The following is a 17871-nucleotide window of genomic DNA, read 5'->3' on the forward strand; positions in this document are numbered from 1 at the left end:
AATTTGTGGCGTGTTTTTTCGAAGGGACATTCAGACCCTTGAGACCCCAAGAGAAAAATGTTAGGTACCTACGTACTATACCTAGATAGACAGGCAAATTATCATGTTCAAACTTAAATCAAAAATTTCCAGTCAATCTGCCTAAACACATGTACCTACAAAGTCACGCACGAACAACTCATAAGGAGATCAAAACATGGAAATTCGAAAGGCAATCAAATCATCGCGCCGTCCAGTGACGAGTAGAGAGTTGCACAGATTGAACTAGTAGGTACACAGTACACACAACCTACCCGTACGTGCTCATGTTGAACAAATCTACGGATGCAGGCAGTTCGTTTCATTTTCGAAACACGATTTCCCGCTCACTACCCTGCCGGTCATTTTTCATCATTCAGTGAACGAGACTCGTGGTCGCATCATGATCAATTTTCGATTGTATTCGCTGTGTTAGCTGGTGAGATTGTTTGGAGTTTTTCGTTTGTTGCAAAATGATTCAGTAGATACCTGTCCTAAAGGCAACGGTCTCTATTGTTTCCTTTGTCTAGGTAAGTTATAACTTTATAAGCTAAGCAACTTTGAATTTAATAGTTCTTCATCGTTGCGTAGGTACCCCATTTTTCTTCCACCTAGGTACCTATGTTGTCCCACTTTTGCCTTCCTTCTATCCCTATCATTACGCTTTTTGTGGCCATCGAATGGTACCTAATGGAAAAGGAAAATTCTATTTACTCAAATTGACTAGCTACAAGTTACCTACCTGCTGATTTTGGCCCTGCTATGTTGAACTTGTAATGATCGTTGAATACTGTAATTTAATGTTTTCGTGTATCATGTTCTTTTACAAAAAATAGCTATTTGTCCATAAATAATAAATTGACAATGTGATCGAGCATTTGGCCGAATAGTTGAAACTAATGTCAATGGTTTGGAAATTATTATAATTTTATGTTAGTCTAATTATTGTGAGTAAATACGGCAAATGAGATATTTACTTTTTGTTATAAACCACGTTATAGGTACGTTGGTATCGTATTTCAATTTATCAGGTAGTAAATATGTAGTTGAAAGTTGTGAACGGACACATTTAAAATATCTTCGTAATTTAGTTTCCCGGTAATGCAAGTAGAGCAGACGGTTGGATATTCGACAAGGTGCTCTTTACAAAGAACTTTCACACGCCCCGACGGATCCACGTAAACGCCCGCACGTGTTTGCACTAAGCTTTAACGAAACCGACTCAAGAACGAAATTGTTCGAGATATTCTAGGTTTTTATATAGGTACAGCAGGTCGTTGTAGTATGACACTATGGTTATTTAGGATATAGGTATTGATTGATGATGATGATTCCACTGTGGTGCATTTACAAATCTGTGCAGTATGCAAAAATGCTAATTCTGAAATGATTGTATCTTATGGTTTACAAACCTTTACTTGATGACTTACAAACCATCCTAGAAGATTACCCAACTCGACCAAGACTATGTTGTGGTTCTCTCTACGTATGTTCTTATTCTACCTACATCTTAAGAAAAAGTAGGTACCTAACAGATTGTAAATTGCTACCCACATAAGGTATTTATAATGATGTGTCTGAAGATAAGTGAGTAATGACTTAACACTTTTTCAACTCAAGATGGTTTAAACCAGATCAGTGGTCCGTATCATTACCAGCTTCTAGCAAATGTCGGCCCGGGATGAAAAAACTATCAATCTTATGATTCTCAACGCACTTTTTTCTTGTCAGATTCCCACTTATAACTTAAATCTACTTAAATAAGTTGAAATCATTATGACCAAGCGATAAAAAGTAGGTAGGTGAGCGTATAGATAAGTACCTACATAAGTCTATCTGGATACGCAAGATGAGGACGGAGATAGGCCATGAAAGTATAGGTAACTTTCAAAGATCTTTTTAGTTAAAGTTGAGGTAGTTCCTAGGTAAAACTATAGGTAGCTTTCAGGGGGCTTACACTAATGTAATAGATATATAATATCTACCTACCTAGATATTACGAGGGTAATACGTAATTAGGCAGGTCCTTTTCTAATTATTTGGGTTTAACATCAATGTAATAGTCGGTTTCCTATAATTTAGGTACCTTACCTACCTATTATATACTTTGAAACACTTTTTAACGGCCCGTAGGTCTAGATCGCAATAGCGTCATGCCAAGCATGATGGATGATGCATGGAATGTCGGGTCGATTCCCGGGTCGGGCCGAAATCACTATGTGGGTTTTGGCTTGTTCTAAGATATTTTTCCAAAGCAGCCCAGAGTCTAATAGTGGTGATACACCCGTGCCTTAGATATTAGATAGATTTCTATAGCTCGTAATGTTTTAATCGCAGCATGCAAAATTAACGAGCATACCCAATTTGCGGATTTCTTCATTGGACAATACGAGGCACTATGATTCGGCCGAACAAGTGTCAACTTTACGCAATTTCAGCGCTAAAAATGCAAGCAGGGACTGTAGCACAATGGTTAGATGTTAAGTTCAGTGCTGTACCTACCGAGAGGCACTTCTTTCCATGTTAACGCGATTTTAAAGTGAACGAATGGGTTTCCTTCCTTAGACACATTCACGATAGAACAGATATCTACTTATAGACATAATAAAGAGGAAAATTTTTTTTGTTTGTTTGGCTCTGCAACTACTGAACCGATTTGTAAATTTTTTTCACTGTTGAGAAGGTACATTAACCTCGAATAACAGACTATATTTCGGCGGACAGTGGTTCCCACGCGATGCGTGTGACACCGCGGAAAAACAGCTGCTCTGGAATATGCATAGAAAAAGTAAACTAATTACGTCTCTGCATAAATTGTCCAACGGCTGATTTTTCAATCGCCAAATAACTTCTATCTGAGTAATATTTTTAAAGTTTTGACAGCTTTTGTATGGAAAATATGTCAAATCGACATATTTAACTAATTCAAATAACAGCAGTGAAAATGGTAAAACTCTTGTATGTTCTCTATCTAGCAATCATAATGTTATATGATGGATGACTATGAAAAAGAATAGGTACTCAATTTAGTTCAAGCTTTTCCTCAATATTTATAGAACTGGTTTTACAAACAAGTATTAGTATTTCTATAAATCTAGTTATGAATCATAGTGTTCTCCTATTTTGTACTAAAACATATATAATTAAATTTAAGCATACAGCTACTTAATTTTATAGAATTTACTATCAGTTATTCAAATTTTAAACCTTTATCACATTGAAATTAAAGAGCTGTTGCTATTGTTTTTCACTTGTTTTAATCCTTGTTTTGTTACACTTATTTCAAACAACTTTAACACTAGTTAGTGATTCTTATTTGAACTAAATGTCTAATAAATAATAACAGTTTCTTAAATAAAACCCCAAATAAGTCTTGAAATTGTTGCATTAAGTAAAACAATGGCTTTAAGTAACACTAGAGAGAACTTTCATTTAATCATAAAATTAAATACATCCACAGAGCCAAATGCATCTCTTTAGACGGCCATCTTAACAACACTTCAGATCAAATTAGAGCTGTCACTCCCTGTGTACCAACACGTACATTGCTAAGCATGCCAGCACTGCAAACTGCAACAAAAATGTACATTTTAAGTGAGGACTTGAACTAATAATTACTTTTGTTAAGGGCAGATTTTTCATGCATAAAGAATATGTTTTGATATTTTGACAGCTTTCCGACAGTATGTCAGACTGTTACATGAATCTATACTAATATTATAAAGCTGAAGAGTTTGTTTGTTTGAACGCGCTAATCTCAAGAACTACTGGGCCGATTTGAAAAATTCTTTCAGTGTTAGATAGCCCATTTATCGAGGAAGGCTATAGGCTACTTTTTATCCGGGTTCTTGCCGTGGTTCCTATGGGATGCGGGTGGAACCGCTGACAGAAGCTAGTTTCTCATATAGAACTTAACTGATGATTGAAAAAATGGCCCTAGTTGATTGTTGATTGTAACTTGTACAGCGGCTTCAGAGTAAACCATATGTTATGTCTGCCATCTTTGAAATTGCATTAAATAAATTGATCATGTGATGCACTGAGCTATAACATATTTACTATCACGTTTCAATTCCTGCAGCATGCTCACAAATTCTGCAAATGCTAGAAGTGGCATATGGCCATATGTATCATAATGTTAAGGAAAGAAGGATCCCTATAAAACAGGATAAACTTATCTAAGGATGGATCCTTCTGCATCCATTATTTGAAGGAAAATATTTGTGTTTGCTAACAACAACACCTTTAGGTGAACAGAAATATTGATTTACCCATTGAATCTAAGCTTCATCTATTACTTGAAACAAATTCATAAATACGTCAACATTTACCTTAAACTTTGGATATTCATTCATATAAATTGTGACCATTCCGACATAAGGCAGAAAACCTCTTGCACGACCTACTACATCCTTCTTAGTGAGCCACAGCTGTCCCTGAGCATACAAGCCCCGGTCATCAACACTGTTGTTGTCACCTTTAGTCAAGAACTTCACTGTACCATTGTTCCTGAAACATTAAACAATCAATCTTTAGACAAACCACAATAGATCACTAGTATAATAAACTATATGTACACGTATTTGTCTGAATAATACTAAGAACAGCAGAGAAAATAACTGAGTTCACAAATGACCATAGGCAAAGATGCTTACTTTACTTATATTGACTTTTAACAAAAGTACTCACTTTTCATGAAGCTTTAGAACTCTGTGAACGATTGGAATGTCGCGGCCCTCTACTTTGAATACAACAATCTCTCCGACACGCACGGGTTCTTCAGGATAGTTCGTCAAAAACAATAAATCACCTCTGTGGAAGGCAGGTTCCATACTACCAGATAACACCACAACTATCGGGCTTTCACTGCCAGTTACAACCATAAGTCCTTTCCATATCATAAGGGCTGAAGAAACTATCATACCAAAACTTAATACTTGGTAGATGAACTGAAAAATAAATGGCACAAACATAAAGTAACAGCCGGTAAAATACTGGCGTAGTTCTACAAATTCTCAATGAAACATTACCTGCCGTTTGTTCATGCGCTTCACATCATCGAATATGCTGTCCAACATTTTGGTTTTTGTAAATATTCTCTAACAACTACAGGAAAGGTATTTTATTTTTTGGTTATCGCCTTTCCCTGTTGTCGTCTTGTCGACAGCACCACGTCAGATATTTAGAGTAAACAACGTTTATCGATACAATTTTAGACACGCCTAAGCATTCATTACATATTTAACTAGTTCTGATTCCATCTGAAAACTTGAATAATAATTTCGATATATTTAAATAACAATATTAAAAGAGTATCAAAGAACACAATAATTATTACTTTATTACGGTGGTTCTCATTACCGATAAATGTAAGGATTACAAAGTTCACCTCTAGTCTCACCGCCATCTCCACAGATCTACTAAACTATCTGTACTTTATGACAGAAACTATGCGGAAAAGGCGCGGAATTTTGAATATTAGAAATGAGGACTGATGCCCCTATTCATACTAATATAATATAATGAAGAGGATTTTGTTAATTTGTATCACAAAGGCTCTGAAAGTACTGAACAGATACTGAAAACATCTTTAACTATTGCAAAGCTAGACTATCCCCAAAGAACATAGGCCACATACACATAGGACATAGGCTACATATATTATTTTCAAAGTAGTGGGTATTTGGTAAGGACACTGATGACTGTAAAGAAAAAGAACAAAGGAAGTCTGAAAAGCTTTATTCATGAATACAAGGCATAAAATAATTTAAGTATTTCAATTCTTCATCAGCTGAAGGAGTATATTCTTATCGCCCCATTTCAACATCTTGATTCTCCAGAAACTTCAGTTTTATTGTAATAGTGTTGGGAGTTGTAATATCAGCAACAAGAATATCAGCACCATTGTACAGTCCTAACGCTGTTATTTTCTTTTTCAAATTATCTCTGGTTCTTTCTTCAATGCTTTTAATGGACGACATGTACAAAGTCTTGTTGCGGCCATTGATAACTGTAGTTATACCTGAAAAAATAAAAATTGTTTTATTTTATGTTTTATTCTCTTTTTAACTACTATCGCCGTTTTTATATGTTGTAAGATTATAAAACCTGGGCTCTTCATTAGAAATGCGGGATCTTCACAGAGCTTGTCATAGATTGTTTGCAGAGTCGCATCTGGGTCAATTTCGACAATTCTAGTGGTGTTACTGCAAGCAACACAGTCAGGTCTTCTCTCAGCATTGAATGTGTATGTGTACACACCATCAGCCATGTTCATCACCATATAGTTGTTCATGTTTGTGCAGCATGATGAGGCCAATTTGAAAACCTGTAAGAAAGTTGAATATTGTGTTTTTTTAAATATATACACTAGCTTTTCCCCGCGGTTTCACTCGCGTCCCGTAGCCGAATGGTGACAAACACCTTCTTCCGGGTCTAAGTTACCTCCCCTCTAATTTTCAGCCAAATCGGTCAAGCCGTTTTCATGTTATGTTGTGACAACGGAAAGCGGGTTTCATTTTTATATATATAGATTACATATTTAAACTATTTACAAATAAAAAATCATAACTATGTATTAAAAAAATCATCTACATGGCTATCGGTGGGGATTGTATCAAGGCAAAGGTTTTTTTTTAATGTTGCACATTAAAATAGAATTACATTCTAAATATTATTCTTTCTTGCAAACATACCTCAGTAGCACAACAAGCAGCAATTGCAGCATTGGTACTTGCAACCGCAGGTATAATATTTTTCAAGACACCCTGAGTGAGTCTATAGGTGACATTGGATATGCCATGCTTCAATGCCCTGTCCTGTGCCTTCTCAAACACCCAGGCTACATGCTGTGGATCATCACCATCCAAAGCTGTATTGGCACCCCATGGGTTCTCTTTAGCCCATTGAATGACTTTCACATACTCAATGCAATGTTCTGGCAACCTGAAAATGAAAAAAAAAAAAACAATATTATTTTGTGTCCAAAGTGAAATTTCTGTCCTGGGAGACAAAACAGATACAAAAATTTATACCTTGGCGTATTAGCAATGGTGCAAAGTGGGAAAGTTTTCTGTGGTGGATACAGATCTAGAGTGCACTCGATACAAGCACTCATACCAGGCAGTATTACTCTAGCATTGCCTTTGAAACCCTCAGTCCCTCCATCAACCAGGGGAATAACACTGCTTTGGTCTAAACTTCCTGAAAATTAATAAAGGCTTTTTTATTTCTGAATTATTTTGTCACATTAATAGGTGCCTGTAGTTCTAAAGTATGGCATTCTAAAAATGTTAGTTTATGCTTACTGTCATCATTATACTGCAAAAGTGACATCAGCATGCCATTCAACCAGCGTCTAGCAACAATGGAATCAAGACCACAGACAACTATGTGGAACTGCCTGTAAAATCCCTCATCTAGATCTTGAATTGGACAATGATGGGCGACCGCTTCACAGCCTGGTACCCTGAAAAGAATCAGATTGTACTAGTAGCCATGTAATTAAGATAGGAGTTTTCTGTATATTGTGTGCCATGCTATACAAATGTAAAGCCATGCTGTTCAGTATTTAAATTTCAACATACCAGCCCCGAGGCTGTTGTTAAGGCCTTTAAAGATCTTAAAATAAAATCAACAGAAGATCTTTGGGGTATGTCTGTCAAGGTGTGTAGGTCAATTATTGAAACTATTGCACCCTATTTAGCTTACATCTTTAATGTTAGCGTAGACCAAGGCGTGTTTCCTGATCTAATGAAACACAGTAAAGTAGTACCTTTATTTAAATCGGGAAATAGCAAAGAATCAAACAACTATAGACCCGTTTCTGTTTTACCGGTTCTCAGCAAGGTATTCGAAAAGTTGATGCTTGCACAAATGTTGCGCCATTTCAATAAAAACTTCATTTTTAATAACGAACAATACGGTTTCACCAAAGGTCGCTGTACAACTGATGCTGGTGTAACTTTGATCAAGCACATCTTTAAGGCTTGGGAGGAAGCTGAAGACTCCATTGGAATTTTCTGCGATCTCTCAAAAGCGTTTGACTGTGTAAATCACGAAACGCTTTTGCAGAAGCTAGAGCATTACGGAATCAAAGATACATCCCTCCAGTTATTAAAATCGTATCTAAACGATCGGCAACTTAAAGTTCAAGTTAATGGCGTAAATTCACTGGGCTCAATGATGGCAATGGGCGTACCACAAGGTTCCATATTAGGTCCGTTCCTCTTTTTAGTTTATATTAATGATTTGCCCTATCTATTTGATAATCAACCTAGGATAGTGTTGTTTGCCGATGATACCTCTCTTATTTTTAACATTGATCGGCGTAGACGTAACCTAGACGACGTAAACAATTCCATTATCCAGGTCCAAAATTGGTTCAACGCAAATAACTTGGCTCTTAATGAAAAAAAAACGAAATGCATTCGATTTTCATTGCCAAATGTAAAAAGTAGTGAATGTGACATAATACTCAATAGTCAAAAACTAGAATTTATAAATCAGACAGTTTTCCTGGGAATCACTCTTGACAAAAAACTACAATGGGGACCCCACATAACATCTCTTGCGGGTCGTCTTAGCTCGGCCGCCTATGCTATTAGAAAGATGAGGCAGCTAGCGGACGTAGAAACAGCTAGACTGGTATATTTTAGTTACTTCCACAGCATCATGTCGTACGGCATTCTGCTGTGGGGACGAGCTGCTGACATTGAATGCATATTTATCTTACAAAAGCGAGCTGTCAGAGCTAGTACAACTTACGTGGTCGTGAATCTCTTAGGGAACTGTTTAAAAACATTAATATTATGACCGTGCCTTGCCAATTTATATATGAAAATATCATGTATGTTAGGAAAAACCTACATTTGTTTGATAAAATATGTGATAGACATAATTATAACACTCGAAATAAAAATAAAATAGCTATCCCGCAGTTTAGACTATCTAAAGTACATACATCTTTCATGGGATATTGTGTCAAATGTTATAATAAAATACCAGACAACATTCTGGAACTAAATGACATGCGGTTTAAAACTCATATAAAAGCCACACTTTGTAAAAACGCATATTATAAATTAGAAGATTATATTCAAGATAAAAATGCTTGGAAACATGCTGGTCCTGCTCCATAGGACGCACTGACAGTATCAAATTATTGAGAATTTAAAATTACACCCGCTAGTAAGATTGTGTTATTCTTTTGATTGTTTGTTTGTAACTTTGTACAAAAATATAAACTGATTTGTAAATGTGAACACCATGTAGCATTTTAACCTTTTTTTTATTATTATTTATTCTCATATTCTTTGTCTATTGTGATTCTACATGATCTTCGCATGTTATTGTAATATGTATCAATACATACAAACTGTAATACCTATTATTTTTAAAAAGAGTAACCATGGAGTTTCTTGCCCGTTCTTCTCCATAGGAAGCTACTTTTGGAATGGGCAACTAGAATCATCATCCTCCGAGCCTTTTTCCCAAACTATGTTGGGGTCGGCTTCCAGTCTAACCGGATGTAGCTGAGTACCAGATGGGCAATGGGCAACTAGAATCAACTTTATTTATATTTTTTGACGTTCATAAGTGCTTGTGAAAGCCTAAGTGAAATAAATGATTTGACTTGACTTATCCGTGTGTATGCCCATATTTACCTTTTGTTCACAAATTCGACGGCACATTTAGCTTTTGATAATCCAATATCGTTTCGTCTAAAGAGGAACTGTCTATTTAAATTAGACAGTTCTATCGTATCCATGTCCACAATATGAAGCTTTTTGAATCCCATCAAAGCCAAGTCTTTGAGTAATTCACAGCCGAGGCCTCCCGCACCCACGATGAGCACTTTACAGGAATCCATAATGAAGTCCAGTATTTCTGGAGAAGGCTCAAAATCTGGATGGCAGAATGGTCCAGATCGTTCCAAAAGTTTTCTTATATGATGCCATCTTCTTTGCTGATTATCAGATGTTAGACTCTCGCCGGATGCCATGATACTAAGCAGATACGAATTAGATACTGCTAAAAAGGACCTTTTGGTAAATAAAACAATAGAAATTCCCTAGCCGGTATGGATTACAACAAACCCCAACATAAACTCGTCTGTCTGTTGTCTGTCACATTTAAGTTCATGTCAATGTCAGAAGTCGCATTTCCGCATTTTCTTTCTTGTATGTACAGGTAAAATATATGACAATAGTGTCATCAGAATTTGTATAGCATTTAATAAAATAACTGGGCAACAAAAGAACTAGATTTTATTAAATTTTGGCATCGTGCTAAAGTGGGTAGGTACTCTTTTAAAATCTTCATTATAAAACAAGTTTCAAAAAATACTTTAGTGGCGCCCTAATCCTGGCAGCGGTAGATAATGGGAAACGTTCGAATGGAAACTGGGGTACCTTTAATTAATCAATGAAAATACCACTATTGTAAACAACCATTATTGCTGTTTTTACCAAATAACATGAGTAATGTCAATAAAAAATAATAGTGTTATTTATTTTATCATTAATAAAAATGTTACATAAAAACTCTATTCATATTTTTTTCCTTTACATGCTATAGTTTACTCATGGCCATGAGAACTCAGTTACGTACTATAGCTGATATTCATTTGTTGAAAATGGAGGCGTGATGGAGGTGCAGTTGTCGCAAGACTAGGTTTTTCAAGTTTGCGGTTGTGAAGATTTACTCGTAACTGTAAGTGTATAAATACCTGTGTCGTAATCTTTATTGATTATTATGTTAATTAAATATCTTTATGTGGCATAAAATCTCATGTTATTGTGTATATTTGAGGGAGAGACGGCGAATGTCTTGGTGGCTGTGGAATATGATATTACCATGCTTGAAGTAGATAGAACGAATGAGTACGTTCCTCGGCCCAATATTGGAGGAAATCGTTAAATAATAGTATGGTTAAAGTTGAATGTATTGGTTTATTTATATGTAAAGGTTTATCTGTTACTTCATTGTCAACATGGTTGGTCAGCGTTATACAAAACGGTGCCAACATAAAATGCGTGGTAGATGAATTTGAAATTTTCGGCAGTAATTTACTGATAAGTTACTTTTAATCGAACATTTTGCGTATTTTCGTACATATTCGCTTACAACACGTCATATGCATATCTACCTAATAATAGTGCTTATCATTATAGGTTCAGCATGGCTGGTAACAAGGTGAATACCAAAACAAAAGGTAAAGAAGATAGAAGTAAGGCTAATTCAAAAACAATAGTCCAAACTTCTGAAGAGGCAGAAGATACAGACTTTGCTTTGCTTAGAAAACCTATTCAAACTAGCATTACAGGGTTTGGCCAAGCAAGGAAAATTTTTGACTTGGCTACTGAAGAAGTAAGTAAAAAAATAGACACAAATTAATTTTTATGAACCTAATTGCGTCATAAAAAATATTTATTTATTTTCAACACATTTCATGTCAATTAATTTATATTTTTACTCTTTCAGCTCAAAGACTTATTATCAAATGAGTGTGATTTACTATATGAATGCAAAGTCTGTAGAAATATATTTAGAAGCTTAGCAAATTTCATATCTCATAAACGTGTGTATTGCAAGGAGAAGTTCAACTCTGGCATTCATAGCCACTTTATCAATGCTACTTCAACGGTAAGTAATACCAAACATCTTATGTATTACATATCTATATTATACCAGTGATGGGATTCCCCCTTGTATTAGTTACTTACCTATAGATTAAAGTATATGGGGAAGTTAGAAGTGTTTTTTATGATTATCCTTCTATATATCTACCCTTCCTACCCAATAAACAAAATTTCAAGCTCCTTTTGACTGTAATAATACGATACTTACATGTACACCTTTCTTATTACAGATTACAGAACTTATGAAAATAAAACACTTGGAACAAGGATATCAGGATTCTCTAAAGGAAGCTATTGAAAATGAAAATAAAGAACCTGATGAGGTTGATGACCGGGTACCATTAACAAAGGATTTGACAGCAATTGTAGAAAAAATTGCTAAAAATAAAGGTGTCTATGAAAATAATGACCAGGATCAACAAATTGAGTTACATAAGATACCAAACAGTTCTGTAGCCGTGTTCCAAAATGTTCAGTCATGTGAAGACAAGCAGAAGGAAAACATGAAAGTGCAGGTTTGTATTTTGTTTAAATTTTATTATAAATAATAATGGTACTATTCTCAAAGAACGATTTTTGTGCCTACCATCTCTGTACAAATTAAGGTAGGTACTCATATGAACGGATGGCATTTTAAGTAGCTTTAGGTACATAATATGCCATATTTTAATGCTTTTCATTTTAAAAGGTACATTAAATGTATATTTAAGATACCAATATACTCTCCTGTTTTAAAATGGCAATGATTAATAAAATAAGTCATATACCCCAGAAATCAAACCGAGGACCCAAATCCAAGATATTATACTAACCACTATACAGACGTAATGATGTTTTAAATAAAATGATTACATTAAATCTATTTTTAGGTAAATGAATTGGACAACATTCTATCAAGAGATATAGCTGTGTTACAAAGTGATGGCAATTTCAAAATAAAGAGTTCTGTTACTGAAGAAGTTGATAATGTCATTCAAATAAGTGATGATGATGACAATAGTGATAACACTAATGTACTCAAATGTAAAATATGTAAGTAAACCTTATTATTTAATACTAGCCTCTGCTAGAGGTTTTTCCCAGATAAAAAGGCTTAAAATGTTTATTCACAAATATATTTACATTAATTGAAAAAAAAAAACTTATATATGTACAACTTAAAAGTAGTTTATTTGTTATTCTGATGCATAAGCTACATTACTACCAAATGTTATCAAAATCTGTTCAGCCGTTTACAAATGAAGAAGTTTCAATCATTTTTATATATTATGATGTAACTTAAATAAAGAGATGTTTTTCTTGTATTTTTTGAATCATTATTTAATCCAAAAATGTATGTTTCAGGTGACATGCAGTTCTCAACTCAAAAGACGTTGAAATTCCATATGAAGTACAAACATGTTGAAAGTCGCTTGGTCTATCCTTGTCCAGATTGCTTGGAGATATTTTCCACTTCTTGGAGTGTATACAGGCATCTTTTCAAAGTACACAGGTGATTTCAGTTAATACAATATCCATTTTTGACACATACTAATATAAAAAGCTAACTAGCCAGAAGGCTTGTAAAGTTCTGTAAAGTAATTTAAAGTTCTTCAGTTTAAATAATTTTCCCGCACTTTAGACTTATTTCTTAAAATGGTATGTAAATTTTCAGAAAAACTGCAGCTCAAATCAGGAGACTGAGGGAATCAATTCAAGCGAAAGCTTTCAAAATGAACAATCCTCCCGCTTTCTATGAAAAACGTAAGAATAACATGAAGTCTGCAGCTGCTCAGAAAATTACTGAAGAAGAAAGATTGGAACAAGAAAATCAGGTTAGTGTTAATCAAAAGATCTTAAAATTCCTCCTTTTATTTGTCCTACATCAGGACATAATACTATCTGTACTTGCTGTAAGCCTTGATCTCTGATAACGAATAGGGCTCCTAGTTACAAATGAAACTCAAGGTAACTTCGGCTTTACGTTTGTAAGTTACTTCCATAACAATTCGCAACTTCCGTAAGTTCTAAAAAATTACTAACTAAAATATCAAGCTAATTACGTAAGCTACTAGTGAGCAAACCGTTCAAGTGTAAAACCGACCTAAGAAGAGCCGGCAAAATATTAACCCTTTCAAACAATACCCCCTTATAACAATCCGTAAGTAACCTTTTTTTCTTGTTTACTTAAAAATTATTTCCCTATCTTCTATAGGCGTGGATGGACAACATGGAGGGTGACGGTGAGCTGCCCCGCTGCGGCGGCTGCGGACGCACGTTCGAGCGTCGCGCGGCGCTGGCGGCACACACGCACACGTGCCAGCCGCGCTCCCGCGCCCTCTCGCGGAGGCCGCAAGAAACTAAGAAGATCGAAATTCAAATCCGCAAAGACTACCACAAAGGCCCACCTGCCAACATTCCTAATATGAACTTGCCTGCCAAAACTACTGATGCTAATGGTAATTGCCTGCTATGTTTGCCATTCTTCTATACTTACATAATAATAGCGAAAGGTCATTGACTCTCTCTCACCATGAAATCTCAGAAACTACAAGTGCTAGGAGTCTTAAATCTTGCACGAGGGTTATTTTGTGACGTAGACGCTTATAACAAATCGATTATAATTGTTCTTTGCTATAAGCCTACTATAGGACCTTGTCAAAAACTTGTGGTACCTACGCAAAAAAAATAATATGAATATTAATTACTAAAATGTATATTTTTTGCAGAAAACAAACTTCCCAAAGAAGATCCGCCAATGTTGTCTAAAGCAAGCAAAGAAGAAGAAAAAGAAATTGTGGAAGAAAGCAAAGATGACGGCGATGATGAAGAGGATAAAGATGGAGATGATGATGCAGCCATGGATGTTAGTGACGATGAACAAAAGTCCAACGATGCAACAGATTCACCAGAAAAAGAACCTGAAATAAATAAAATAGAAGCACCTAAACTTAATATTAGATTACCATTTGCACATCAGGCAGAAAAAAGTAACCTCGCAGCTTATAAGCAAAGAATCCAATCGGAAGTAGACATGAACAAACTGATCTGTAAAAGATGTGATGGCCAATTTAGTGAAATACAAGAATTATATGATCACGTAGCCGATCACATTAAATGGATGCGTTATGCTTGCAAATTGTGTAACTATAAACATTATTATTTCGAAAAGCTACCAGAGCATGTCAAAGTCGTGCATAAGCTGAAAGGTGATAAAGACTTCTATTTTAGTACCTTAAAAGCTATTGATGGTACTGAAGCATTAGAACTGTGTGAGTCCGTGGATGAATTGCCAGAAGCTAATGAAACTAGTCCTGATTCTAGGCGGCCTAGTCGATGCTCCAGTGATTCGAGTCGATTATCAGATGACAGTTCTTCAAGTAGTACCCGGTTAGAAGGAATAAGTAGAAAACGAAAAATTTATCAGACTAAAACTGGTGCAAAACGAAGAAAAGAATTTGCGATTAAAGGTAGGTATAATCCTTGTTGGACTGAAATCTGATGTTTTTTCTTATTCCTCAATAATTTCATAAATTTTCCCATTTCAGCTAATCAAGACAAAGATGGTGATATCAATCTTGATAAAAATATAAATCTCGTGGAAAACTACACTTCGTCAAATATCAAGAACTTTGAAGAAAACTCTTCAGACATGGATGATATTGATGCCAAAAGACAATTACCAAATGATAATGCGCCGTCTGTAGCATCTAGAAGACCAGTAAGAAGGAAAGCGAAACCTAAAAATGCAGATTTTGAATATGATTTGTCAAACTTATTGAAGATGGAAGCACAGGGATATAGAGATTCTTTAACAATGGCGGTAGCGAAATCAGGTCAAACCAAGAAAAAGGTTCAGCAAGAAATTCAAACAAACTATGATAATGCTAACAGAGATTGCTGTGGAGCTCTAGTCACAATGTCAAAGAAATCTGTTGAGAAAGCTGGAGCACACATGAAAACTGATTTCTCTAACATTTATCCTCAAAAAGAGGCAAGACCTCCAAATATATTTGTGAGACCTATGTTGCCTAAGATTATTTCTAGGGGTGATAAAATTTCTCCTAAAAAAGACAATAACGAGGATCCAAAAGAGAGTGCTAGTCCTGTGAAAGAAGTCATTCCTAAGAAAGCCCCTGTTGAAGAAACTAGTACAAATGACGTTAAACCCGTTATTGAAGTAAATGAAAAGACTGTTTCATCTAAAGAACAAACCAGTTCAAAAAGTAAATTGAATGAAATAATAAAACCAAAAAGCCTTCCTGCCGTAGTCCCAATTAAATTTCGTCGTCAAAGTTTAGAAGTTATGAAAAATCCCATAATAAATAAAAATATCACAGATTTTACAAAATCTGGTTTGAAGACTAAAATATTAGTAATCAAGCCAATCAATAGAAATAAGGACGGAACACAAACGTTAAACACACCTCTTAAATTTCAAACAATCAAACTAAAGGATCCAAATAAAAGAAGCTCCAAAGACGATCAGGATCAAGTTGTAGTTGTAAAAGTTCCCAAAGTTGACTGTGCTATAACTAGACCAATCACTGAAGGATCTAATAAAAATAATGAAGTACTAACTTCAGCGTCTTCCGAAACACCAATTGAATCTTCAACCGTAAATGATGGTGATAATGTAAAAAAATCTGCTGAGGTTGATGATGACGTTATTATAGAACCGCCTAAACTCGACGCAAGCACTGAACCCACCGATGCTGATGAGAGTGCTTCGACTGATAATGAGGATGTCAAAATTGTAAATGATGAATCAAGTACCGTTGACGATGGTGCTATTATACACGACGACAGTATTGAAGAATGTGTTACTCACAATAGCACATCAGAAATTGTTAATACGACCGTTTAAGAATGGTTGTGAGAAATTATTGAAACATTTATTTTTGTTCTTGCTTCGAAGCACATTTCGTTTTACCCATTAGTAGGTACCTATTACAATATGCTTTAGGTAGAATAACAAATTACATTACTATAAGGAATTTTCGTGATTTTATTTATCCCATCTCAGATTAAAGCTAATATGACTACGAGATCTCAAGTCCCTAGTGCAAGTTATGAACTTCGCCCGGGCGCAACCATTGTAGGTACTTAATTCGGTTTATCCTCTGGGTTTATCACATTTCGCGCATTAACCTCAAACCGCTTTTTATGAAATTTGGTACAGAAATAGCCTAGATAAAAGAAGTTTGTATTTCTTTTCGAAGAGTAGATACCTCTATTAGCTATTGTTTTTGACCTTGGTTCAGTTCGCATTTAACTCATTAAGTACTTACCTAATGAAGTCGTGTTGTAATGCTGATAATGTGACAATGTTCATTTAAGATAGGCGCAATAAAGACTTCTACATCCGTGTTCAGTTATTATAGGACAAGTTATTTACTGACCTACATCGAAAAACTAAAGCTTATTATAGGAGTAGGGGGTAGGTAGGAAGAGAAACGTTGTCCTGTGGGTTTACTTTTGTAATTTAACCTAGCCGATTACTATAATATTAACCTTCGAAGGCTTTTAGGTGCTCTTTATGTTGGAATTTTATCACACTATAAATAGATACCCGTTTATTAGCTATTATCATATAGTGAAGGATGGTCCTTTGATCGTCCTTTTCCGTAGGTAGGTACTAGATTTTTCTTAGTCCGTGAGGGTGGTGTAGAATTTTGCAAGTAGGTCAATTTCTACAAACTATAATATTGCCTATATAATCAAATTCGTGGGATTTAGCAGGTATATACCTACCTACTTTGCGATTGTTTTCATATTTAGTTAAGATTCTTAATATTTTGGTAGGTACCACTATTGCATAACTGTACAATTCGTGTTTTTTAGGTTAAGGTCGGTGTTAAAAAAAAATGTTAGGTAGTAGGTAAACTGTAGAATAGGTACATAAATAGAATGGCAATAATATAGCTTTTCAATTAAATATCTAGAAGGAAGGATTTGATCGACTTATAGATCGGTGCAACTTACTACCTAACCTAGAATATAAAATGCAATACATGCTTTTAAGTTTTGTTTTTATATTATAGTAGGTATTAAAAACAAAACTCAATTTTATTCGTTAAATTGTATCGGTAGTATTGGAAGCTTAGTACAGTCGGCAAGAGAAGTCCATCCCCACAATGAAAATTGCAAAATACCTGAATAATAAAATCTCCTATCTCCTCTCGTTACGACATCAAAACAAATTAACCTGGACATTTCAACTCGCTCAACA

At 35.1% G+C, this 17871-nt stretch overlaps 3 protein-coding genes across 4 annotated transcripts; 1 reads left to right on the plus strand and 2 right to left on the minus strand.

Moving 5' to 3' along the window:
• Positions 1–3261: 3261 nt before the first annotated feature.
• Twr (twisted bristles roughened eye) lies at positions 3262–5209 on the minus strand. Its single transcript, XM_021332814.3, has 4 exons — positions 5049–5209; positions 4708–4967; positions 4350–4527; positions 3262–3588 (listed from the first exon to the last, which is right to left on the minus strand). Exons 1-4 carry the CDS (start codon positions 5094–5096, stop codon positions 3538–3540), a joined length of 537 nt encoding a protein of 178 aa, XP_021188489.1. The 5' UTR covers positions 5097–5209; the 3' UTR covers positions 3262–3537.
• A 532-nt stretch (positions 5210–5741) lies between these two features.
• Positions 5742–10152, minus strand: Uba3 (Ubiquitin-like activating enzyme 3). The gene is made up of 6 exons (XM_021332825.3): positions 9684–10152; positions 7326–7486; positions 7053–7221; positions 6714–6963; positions 6127–6346; positions 5742–6040 (listed from the first exon to the last, which is right to left on the minus strand). Exons 1-6 carry the CDS (start codon positions 10019–10021, stop codon positions 5826–5828), a joined length of 1353 nt encoding a protein of 450 aa, XP_021188500.1. The 5' UTR covers positions 10022–10152; the 3' UTR covers positions 5742–5825.
• A 145-nt stretch (positions 10153–10297) lies between these two features.
• On the plus strand, positions 10298–16636 carry LOC110374329 (uncharacterized). Of its 2 annotated transcripts, none has more exons than XM_021331999.3 (11): positions 10298–10316; positions 10597–10731; positions 11193–11388; positions 11503–11664; positions 11891–12175; positions 12530–12692; positions 13005–13152; positions 13315–13474; positions 13855–14098; positions 14369–15109; positions 15188–16636. In XM_021331999.3, the coding sequence occupies exons 3-11, from the start codon at positions 11200–11202 to the stop codon at positions 16504–16506; spliced, it is 3411 nt and encodes a 1136-aa protein (XP_021187674.3). In that variant the 5' UTR covers positions 10298–10316; positions 10597–10731; positions 11193–11199; the 3' UTR covers positions 16507–16636. The 2 variants fall into 2 exon arrangements, with proteins under 2 accessions (XP_021187674.3, XP_049694955.2); XM_049838998.2 differs by lacking the exon at positions 10298–10316 and adding an exon at positions 10408–10426.
• The last annotated feature ends 1235 nt before the right edge of the window (positions 16637–17871 follow it).

This window comes from Helicoverpa armigera, chromosome 12 (assembly GCF_030705265.1).
Source record: "Helicoverpa armigera isolate CAAS_96S chromosome 12, ASM3070526v1, whole genome shotgun sequence".
Lineage (NCBI taxonomy): Eukaryota > Metazoa > Arthropoda > Insecta > Lepidoptera > Noctuidae > Helicoverpa > Helicoverpa armigera.

What these genes read in the sequence shown, in the direction of transcription:
- Uba3 (XM_021332825.3), bottom strand. Translation starts at nt 10,021, where the DNA reads ATGGCATCCGGCGAGAGTCTAACATCTGATAATCAGCAAAGAAGATGG. An exon ending in CTGCTTGTTGTGCTACTGAG is followed by an intron (nt 6,347 to 6,713) that starts GTATGTTTGCAA and finishes ACTTTCTTACAG; the next exon opens with GTTTTCAAATTGGCCTCATC. An exon ending in ATTTCTAATGAAGAGCCCAG is followed by an intron (nt 6,041 to 6,126) that starts GTTTTATAATCT and finishes TTATTTTTTCAG; the next exon opens with GTATAACTACAGTTATCAAT.
- LOC110374329 (XM_021331999.3), top strand. Translation starts at nt 11,200, where the DNA reads ATGGCTGGTAACAAGGTGAATACCAAAACAAAAGGTAAAGAAGATAGA. An exon ending in TGTACTCAAATGTAAAATAT is followed by an intron (nt 12,693 to 13,004) that starts GTAAGTAAACCT and finishes TGTATGTTTCAG; the next exon opens with GTGACATGCAGTTCTCAACT. An exon ending in CATCTTTTCAAAGTACACAG is followed by an intron (nt 13,153 to 13,314) that starts GTGATTTCAGTT and finishes GTAAATTTTCAG; the next exon opens with AAAAACTGCAGCTCAAATCA.
- Twr (XM_021332814.3), bottom strand. Translation starts at nt 5,096, where the DNA reads ATGTTGGACAGCATATTCGATGATGTGAAGCGCATGAACAAACGGCAG. An exon ending in AGCGCATGAACAAACGGCAG is followed by an intron (nt 4,968 to 5,048) that starts GTAATGTTTCAT and finishes TTTATTTTTCAG; the next exon opens with TTCATCTACCAAGTATTAAG. An exon ending in ATGAATATCCAAAGTTTAAG is followed by an intron (nt 3,589 to 4,349) that starts GTAAATGTTGAC and finishes TTTTTGTTGCAG; the next exon opens with TTTGCAGTGCTGGCATGCTT.